The sequence below is a fragment of the Chamaea fasciata genome, unplaced genomic scaffold (assembly GCF_029207755.1).
Source record: "Chamaea fasciata isolate MVZ Bird 193981 ecotype frontalis unplaced genomic scaffold, bChaFas1.0.hap1 SCAF_37, whole genome shotgun sequence".
NCBI classification, from domain to species: Eukaryota; Metazoa; Chordata; class Aves; order Passeriformes; family Sylviidae; genus Chamaea; species Chamaea fasciata.
Genome location: NW_027094122.1, coordinates 746,444 through 754,977, shown reverse-complemented (window position 1 = coordinate 754,977; position 8,534 = coordinate 746,444). Strand labels below are relative to the sequence as shown.

The following is an 8,534-nucleotide window of genomic DNA, read 5'->3' as shown; positions in this document are numbered from 1 at the left end:
CCTTGCACTTTCCACTGGGATTAAACGGTTCAGTGGACTCCAAGTTGCCAGTGGATTCTAAAGATGGGAAATCCTGTTAGTGGTGGGTTTGGTGTGGTTTGGAGCTGGGGAAGGCTCTCATCCCCTCCCGGAGGTGCCCCAAGCCCGCTCTGCTGCCACGTCTGCACTCGCGGCCCCTCACGGCTGCCCTGCCCTGGGGACACGGTGGGACCCCGCTGCTGCCGGGGCTGAGGCTCCTCACGGCCCCTCAAACCCCTCCTGGCTACACAGAACCTCTCCTGGCCCCCGACAGCCCTTCATGGCCCTTCATTGCCCCTCCCGGCCCCTCAGGGCCCCTCCCGGCCCCAGGCGTGGAGCTCCTCCCAAAGGAGAAGGGGCCGGGCCCTGCTGGTTCTCCTTTTATTTCGGTCGTTTCGCAGCCGTGAGGAAAGAAAGGCTGAAATGGAGCCTTTGCCCAGCGGTTCCCTCCGGGTCAACTGCGGCCGAAGCTCCGTGCCGGCGCTGGCCCCAGCACCAGCATCCCCGCAGCCCCGCCGGCCTTTGCTGTCCCCCCCGTGTCCATTCCCTGTCCCCGAGGCCCGCCCGGCTCTGGCAGCAGCAGGAGCCGCAGCGCAGCGGGCGCCGGCCCGGCCCGGCCGGGGCTCCCGGGCAGGAGCAGCAGCAGCGCCGGCCCCTTCCCACCTGCTCCTGCCTTGCCTTCCAAGGCCTTTGTCCGGCTCCACTGCGGCCTGGAGCAACGCTCACCCGCCAACAGCCCAGACTGCTCAGGGCCCACCTGTGCTGCCCCGACCCAGCCTCCAGAGAAAGGAAGGGTCGGCTTCCAGCGCTGTTTTCAGCACTGTTTCACTCCGCCCGAGGTGACGGCAGGAGGCTGCTGCTGCCTTTGCCTTGGCAATTGGAGATCGCGGCGGCTGCTGCACCCCTCTGGCTGCCGACTGGATTTTATCAGGACAACTGCAATTGCCTTTCTCCATCCTTGCTACCCGCTGTGCTTTTGTGACAGTGAACTCAGTCTTTCTGTTGCAGACACCGTGCAAAGAAGAGATTGAAATGCTCCCAAGTCCCCGGGCACTAAGTCGAGGGGAATTAAAGCCACACAGGCCACATTTGCAGCGCTCCAACACAGCCCTGCTGCTGGTGCTGCTGAAATAGAATCAACTTAGAGAGGCCATCACAAAAATTGCCGCTGGGGTGTCAAACACAATGCAAAAATGCACCCGGAGAAAGAAAAACCAGAACTTCTTTACTCACTTCATTGCTTCCTGCGAGCAGCAGAAAAGGGAGATGCCCAGAGGTATTTCCAGCTGCTGCTGATCCCAGCTGGAGCTCTCTGCAGAGTCCCAGCAGGAACCTGAGCCCAGCCCGGGGAGCTCACACAGTGTCAGGGAGATTCTGTCTCTGGATTCAGTCAGGGTTGCATTCCCCAACAAGTGCTGGTGCCACCTCCTGTTTTCTTGGATTAAAACAGTAACAAGGAAAACCTTACCAATGGCACAACTCCCCAGTCCACAAGGAAAAAAGAAAGGACAAATCGTAAAGTTTTCCAAACATCTGTCCTGCTTTGCTGCAAAAGTCGTGCTGCACTCAGTATGGAAATCCAGGAGAAGCTGCAGTTGGTGGCACATCTTGTGCCAGCAGCTCGACCTCGTTCTCCACCAAAGGTTCTTGAAAAGAGCAGCTGGGACTGTGGTGAAGGTTGCTGGAAAACTGCAACAGCTTTCCAGAAGTGAAATGAAAACGCAAGAAATAAACCAAGACGTTTTCCTCTATTTATTTCTATGCTTCCCTTTTCCGTGTTGCACTACTTCTCCGTGCCATTAATTCCAAATGGATCTTACCTCTCAGATCGATGACTTAGTGAGTTTCAGACCCTTGAAAATACCATGAGCCGTACACAGAGTTTGCCTTCCCCTGTTTTTGCTGCAAAGTAATGCTGGAGACATAAGCGTAGTGCTTGGGTCGGGCACGAATCCTACAACCAGGGAATGTGTCCTGACAGTGTCTGAGCCTCAGCAGGGACAATGCACAGCAGCGACCGAGGGAATTCCTCTGCCACGGCGCAGGAGTCAGGCCTCTGGATCTGGGCTCAGCATGGCCAAGTTGCCGTGTTTGGAGCGGCTCGGGGGCTGCCCCCGGGGAGCGCGGGGCTGGAGCGTGGAACGGACACGCGGACAAACGGCCCCAGGGCTCCAGTTGCAGCGGCGGCAGCGGCAGCAGCAGCGGCAGCAGCGAGTCTACGGCGTCTACGGCGTCTACGACCCGTCCCCGTCCCTCTCTTGTTCCTCCTCTCCCTCTCCCGCTGTCCCGCACTCTGTCTCGCTGTCCCGCAGCCTCTCCCGGTGTCCCTTTCCCGACCTCCCCGGCCCCTCTCGGCGTCCCCGTCCCGGCCTCTCCCTCTCCCCCCGCAGGGCTGGGCCATGCCCCGGGCCCGCCCCCGGCCCCGGGCGTCCCGCCGCGGTCTGGGCTCCGCCCGGCTCTGGCGGTGCTGGCTGTGGCGGTGCTGGGCGGGCATCAGTGCCTGGGGCCGGGGGCGGCATCGCTGCGCTTTGGCTGCGCCTGTCCCGAGCCCGGCCCCGGCCCCGGCCCCGGCCCCGGCCCCGGCCCCGGCCCCGACCCCGACCCCGGCCCCGACCCCGACCCCGGCCCCGACCCCGACCCCGGCCCCGACCCCGACCCCGACCCCGGCCCCGGCCCCGGCCCCGACCCCGATCCCTGCCCCGGCCCCGGCCCCGGCCCCGGCTCCTCCCGGGCCCCGCTAAGGACACACGCGGCGCGGCCGCTCCCGCCGCCTCCGCCGCGGCTTCCCCGGCCCGAACTCCGCCGCTCGGCAGCGCAGCCGCCGGCCTCGAGCCGCCGGGGCCCGGGGCGGGTGGGGATGCCCGGCCCGGGGCGCTCGGGGGGCGCTCGGGGGCCGTGTCTGGCCCCGGGCCGAGCGCTGAGGGCCGCGTGTCGCCCGCAGGGGAGGCGCGGGAGGCCCTGCAGGACCGGTACCGGCTGCGTTCGCTGCTGGGGCGCGGAGGCTTCGGCAGCGTCTACTCGGGGACGCGGCTCTCGGACGGCGCCCCGGTGAGCGGCGGGGCTGGCGGCGGGCGGAGGAGGAGGAGGAGGGCGGAGGAGGAGGAGGAGAAGATCGGGGCGCGGCGGGGCAGGCGGCGAGCTGAGCCCGCTGCTGGCCTTTGCTCGCAGGTGGCCATCAAATGCGTGCCCCGGGCCCGCGTCCAGCACTGGGGCGAGCTGGTGAGTGAGCGGGGCCGGCGGGAGAAGCTGGGGCCCGGCAGGGGAAGAGCCGGCGGGAGCCCTGCAGGGAGAGCGGGCGTGGGCTGAGCGGGGGGCCCAGAGCATCCGGGGCTGGGTGAGGGGTTCCCGAGCCCTGGCACAGCCTCAGCCCCACTGACGGCATCGTGGTCCTTCGGCAGCCCAACGGCGCCCGTGCGCCCCTGGAAATCGTGCTGCTGGACAGGCTGTCCTCTGGATGTGGTGGCATCATTCAGCTGCTGGAGTGGCTTGAGCTCCCCAACGGCTTCCTGTTGGTGCTGGAGCGTCCGGAGCGGTGCCAGGACCTCTCGGGTTTCCTGGCGGAGCGGAGGTTCCTGCCGGAGGAGGAGGCGCGGGGGCTGTTCCGCCAGGTGCTGGAGGCCGTGCGGCACTGCACCAGCTGCGGGGTCCTGCACCGCGACATCAAGCCCGAGAACATCCTGCTCGACCTGGCCACCGGGCAGCTCAAACTGATCGACTTTGGCTGTGACGCCTTCCTCCAAGACACAGCCTACAGGCAATTTGCAGGTGAGCCCTCTCAGGGGATGTTCCTGGGCATCTCACGGCCCAGCCTGGCTGTAGCACCGCGGCTTCCCCCTCTCGCTGCTAGGAGCGGCGTTATTTCTTGAGCCAAGTTGCTTTTGGGTGGGGGCGGGAGGGGGCCAGCCCCCACACGCCCAGGGATGCCGGGGCGAGGCTTTAGGAGTTGCAGCATCCCCTGATGAACTCCGTCTGTGTTCCATAGGAACCCTGCCCTACAGCCCACCAGAGTGGATCCACCACCAACGCTACCACGGCGAGGCAGCGACCATCTGGTCCCTGGGCCTCCTGCTGTACCACCTGGTCATGGGGAAGCACCCGTTCAGGAGGGGCCAGCAGTTCATCTGGGGGCGCATCTTGTTCCCACGATGGCTCTCTCAAGGTGGGTCCTCATCTCTGGGCACAGGGGAATCCCGGTGCTGGGAGACAGCAGCAGGCTGATGAGCAGCCTGCTCTGGCAGCTGCTGAGGAGGTGGCACATGTCCTGCTCTCCTCCAAACAGAGAATCCATGGGGAAGTTTAGGCACAGCTCTGGGCACACCCAGCATGGCCTGGGCACGGGAATGGAGGGGCAAAGCAGACGGGATCCTTCTCCAACTGACTGCTGGTTTCTGGTTTCTCTCTTCAGAGTGCCAAAATGTTATCAGGAGGTGTTTGTCCATGCAACCCTTGGACAGGCCATCCTTAGAAGACCTCTTCAATGATCCTTGGCTGCAGGGTGTTCATCTGCCCTAGAAGATGGGAGAGGTCCATGTGCACAGTTTGATCCAAAGACCTGACAGGTAAGAGCTCCACACATCTCATGGCAATCAGTGCTAAAGAAAACCAGAGTGTTTTTGTCCTGCCTGTAGCTCTGAGCAGGGATGACCAGATGGGAACATCTGTGCTGGGGCGGAGCTGGAGACCTGGTGTAGCAAGCACTGGTGGCCACCATCCACCCTAGTTATGCTTGTCCTGGTTCGTTGGTGGCTGGGGCCCTGGGCAGAGCACTGACAGCCTGGTCTGGCCCCCAGGGAAGGAGGAGCCCCTGGAGAAGCTGTATCAGGTGGGGCTGCTGCTGGAGACACCAAGGACAACCCCAAGGATGCCAAGCTCTTCCTCGACCTGGCCACCGGCAGCTGAAGATGATCGACTTGGTTTCCGGCACCTTCTTCAGACACGCTCCCTGGGGCCCAATTTGCAGGTGAGTCCACAGCTGGGGGGATGCTCCCAGATGTGGGCATGGCACGGCCTGGCCGGGCACCAAAGGTTCCTCCCTTTGCTGGGGCAGACGCCACAGATTCTTCACTCGGCCGTCAAGCTGCCTTTTGGCTCTGCGCAGCTGCTGAGGGCTGGATGTGCCGTGGCTGGCTGCAGGCTGGGCACGTGTCCTGCCCTCCTGCTCTGCCCCCAAAGGCAGCAGTGATGGGCAGCTTTGGGCCCAGCTCTGAGCACGGCCAGCGTGGCCTGGGCACTGCGGGCGCTCGGGACGAGGGGACAGGAGCCTTCGGCTGACGGGCACTTTCTGGTTTCTCTCCTTCCAGCCGGGCTCTGCGGGTGCTGAGGCTGCTCTGGGCTCTGCTGGGCTCAGCCCCAGGCACGGCTGGGCCGGCTCTGCCCTCACATTGCTCTGACAGCTTTGCATCAGACGAGCCCATTCTGAGCCCACCGAGTGAGCTTTCTGCTTTTGCAGGTGAGTGAGACTCTCCTGCAGGCCAAGAGATTGCAGTGAGGGATCCACATCCAATTGGCAAGAACCCAAGCACTCCACACTTCCAGCTGAACGCCTGGATCTCCACAGGATGTTTTGTCTGCCCCGCTCTTCATTCCTTTTTTGGCTGGAATTGTGCAACTGCCCTTTCTTCCTCCTCCAGAAGTGCCACAAGTGAGCAAAACCTGGCGAGTGGACGGCGTTCCTAAGGCAGTGCAGTCTGGAGCGGATGGATGAAGAATTGCCCTTTTGCACTTCCTAAGCAGAGCAAAAAGCTGTAAGTGGGACTTTGCGTCTTTAAGAAACCCCTGACAATTTCAAAGGGAATGTGCAGCTCATTCACAGGGTGAGAAGGAAGGTCGTCTTGTAAAGGATTTGGGGTTTGGCAAAGTTTAGATTCCCAGTCCTGCTTGGAGCTGGCGGGGCACAAAGCAATTTCCTATTGCTTCAATCACAATTTAAAATAATACTGGAAACAAACCACAAAATCTTTTTTAAAAGGCTGCTGAGGTCAGCAGGATGGATCCATGCCATCAGCACATTTATGGAGTAAATAACGGAGATCTCATTTGAAAAAGTTCAGTTATCTCTTTATCCAAAGCTATAAAGTATTTTTACTACGCTGCACTTGGGTTTTGTTTTTATCTTCCACTTTTTTTCTGTGTTGTTTTTAATTTCCTTTTTTTTTTCTTTCCTTAATAGAAAACTTGTCCTAGGGAAGGAATGTCCTTTGCTGCTGGTTCCCGTGTGGAGCAGCTCCCCAGGCAGAGCCCGGCAGCTCCTGGCCCTGCAGGGCTGAGGCTTTTCCCCGTTGCTGGGCACAGACTGATGGAGCAGCACTGCTGAACACGGGGACACGCAGAGGGAGCAGGAGCAGCTGCCTGTGTCCACCTGCAGCTCCAAGGCCCAAACTCTGAGCAGACAGGGCTGGAAGAGACTGGCAGGCTCCCTGTTTGCTGTGCTGCCCCACTTGTGCCCGGCCCAGCTCTGCGGGAGGCAGAGGGAGAACAAGGGGCAGCTCCGGCCAGCCCCCAGCACAGGAACACCTCCGGCCCCGGGCCCTGGGGCACTGTCAGCACCCGCTGCTCCGGCCACGGCTTCTGCTGGCCCTGACGGCGACAACCAAACTGTGCCTGATCCCCAGGGAGCAGCAGCAGGGCCTGGATCCGATCCCTCAGTCTGGGGCAGGGCTGGACAAACGACCCCCACAGCAGCAGCAGCAGCAGCAGCAGCAGCACATGGAGCTGACTTTGAGCACAGCCCCCGCCACTGTTCCCTCCCGTGGGCAGTGGTGTCACAGCAGCCTGAGGCACCCGGGAGCCCTCAGGGCCCGCAGGGACTTGAGATGGCAGCCCTGGGCTCCTGGGGGCTGTGCAAGGAACAGAGGTGAGGACTCCCTCTCCACGTGGAGCTTCCCGATGGAAAAGGCTGCTGTGAGCAGGCAGCTGCAAGGGCAGAGGAAGGAGGGTCTCGACCCCTGGATCTGTGCCACTTCCACAGTCCTGGGCAGCAGCCACCGAGCCCCGGGGGAACAGAGGGCACAGCAAGAGGGACAAAAGCAGGCAAGGTCAGAGACTGGAGAGAGCCGGACCTGGGAGCAGGAGCAGCTGCTTCATCGCACTCTTGGAGAAAGCTCTCGGCTGTTTCTAAGCGCTGAAAGGCGTGAAGGGCAGAGAGGAGGGGACACCAAACAATGCTCCTGTTTGCACACCCTCCCCTCTCAGTGTCCCAGAAGGAATTGGATGAACTGTATTCTTCTCTCTGAGTCGTCTCGTTCAGCATGAGCAGCTTAGCACCAGGAGCTGAAGGAGCTGAAGCCTTAGGCCACAAGAGCTGACCAAGAGGGAACTTTTGACCAAAGTAATGCTGCTAACATGGACCTGACTGAATCCAGCCGATAAAATCATGGAAATATAGAATCCTTTCTGCTGGGAAAGACCTGGGAGCTCATCAAGTCCCAGTGTTAAGCCAGCAGTGTCAAGCCCAGCACTAAAGCCTGAAGTGCCAAGGCCTGGACAAGAGGCCTGACTGAGGCCTGAACAAGCGGCCCTGAGCCAAAGGTGACCTCTCGATGAACCTTCCAGCCAAAGGTTATCTTTGTATCTGCTCGTTAACAAAATAGGCACCGTCATTAGCGTTGTAATAGATGCATCCTCTCCTTAGTGAAACGTGTATTGACCTTTCTGTATTTAGAAGCCAGACAAGGCCATGAAGTCTGACATCTGGCCTTGTTCGGGGCTGTAGGGTCAAAGGCAACTCCCCTGGTTCCTCCTTGGGCCCTGGCCAGGCTTTGGGAGAAACCCAAGAGGAGGATGCAACCAGATGTTCCTGCACTAGGAGTGCTGCTGGCAGTGTGTTTATTCAGCACTATCAAAGCTGGGCCCTCTCCCAGCCAGGCTGGAGCCTCAGCTGTGGCTGGAGGCAGCTGCAGGAATTCCCAGTGTCCGGGAGAGGCTCTGCACTCCTTGGCTGTGACAGCTTCCCCAGCTGCTGTGTGGGTGTGGGTGATGGGAAAGGCTGAGGGTAACTGGTGATGGATCTTTCTCAATCACTGCGGGCAATCCGTGGTAGTGACGGCTGGCTGCATTGCTGAGCTGCTCCTTCTGTGCTCCTTTGCTGCTTTGAACTGTAGTAAATTTCACTGATTCCTTCAGGTGCTGTCTGTGTCCTTGGTGCTGAGCCTGCCCACTGCGAAAACAAAATTGGCATAGCTTGGCCGGATCAGCACAAAATGACACTTTTTAAATCTAAAGGTGAGGAATCAGTCCTATCCGAAATTCCCGGATGGGAAGCCCTTCCCTAGAGTTCTCTGGCTCTGGAGTGGGCTGAGGTGGGAACAGATTTTTGACAGGGGCCACTGTATTAGAGGGTGTAAAGTACCCCACACTGGCTCTGAAATGGCTCACTACTCAGCCTGAGTGGGTACCACAGTGGTCTCTTGAAAAGGAGAGACTTAGATGCCCTAAAAACCCTGGTACAGGAACAACTGGCTCAAGGACACATAGAGCCATCTATGAGCCCTTGGAACACCCCAGTATTTGTTATAAAA

General features: G+C 60.5%; 1 protein-coding gene across 1 annotated transcript; it reads left to right on the top strand.

The window, feature by feature from the left end:
- Positions 1–2,438: 2,438 nt before the first annotated feature.
- LOC136303573 (serine/threonine-protein kinase pim-1-like) lies at positions 2,439–4,530 on the top strand (the record flags this gene model as incomplete). Its single annotated transcript, XM_066207205.1, is given in 7 exon segments — positions 2,439–2,522; positions 2,524–2,560; positions 2,717–3,066; positions 3,187–3,237; positions 3,417–3,783; positions 4,001–4,177; positions 4,424–4,530. Coding segments are annotated over 7 exon segments (1,173 nt in total), but the record flags the coding sequence as incomplete, so codon positions are not given.
- Positions 4,531–8,534: the final 4,004 nt, after the last annotated feature.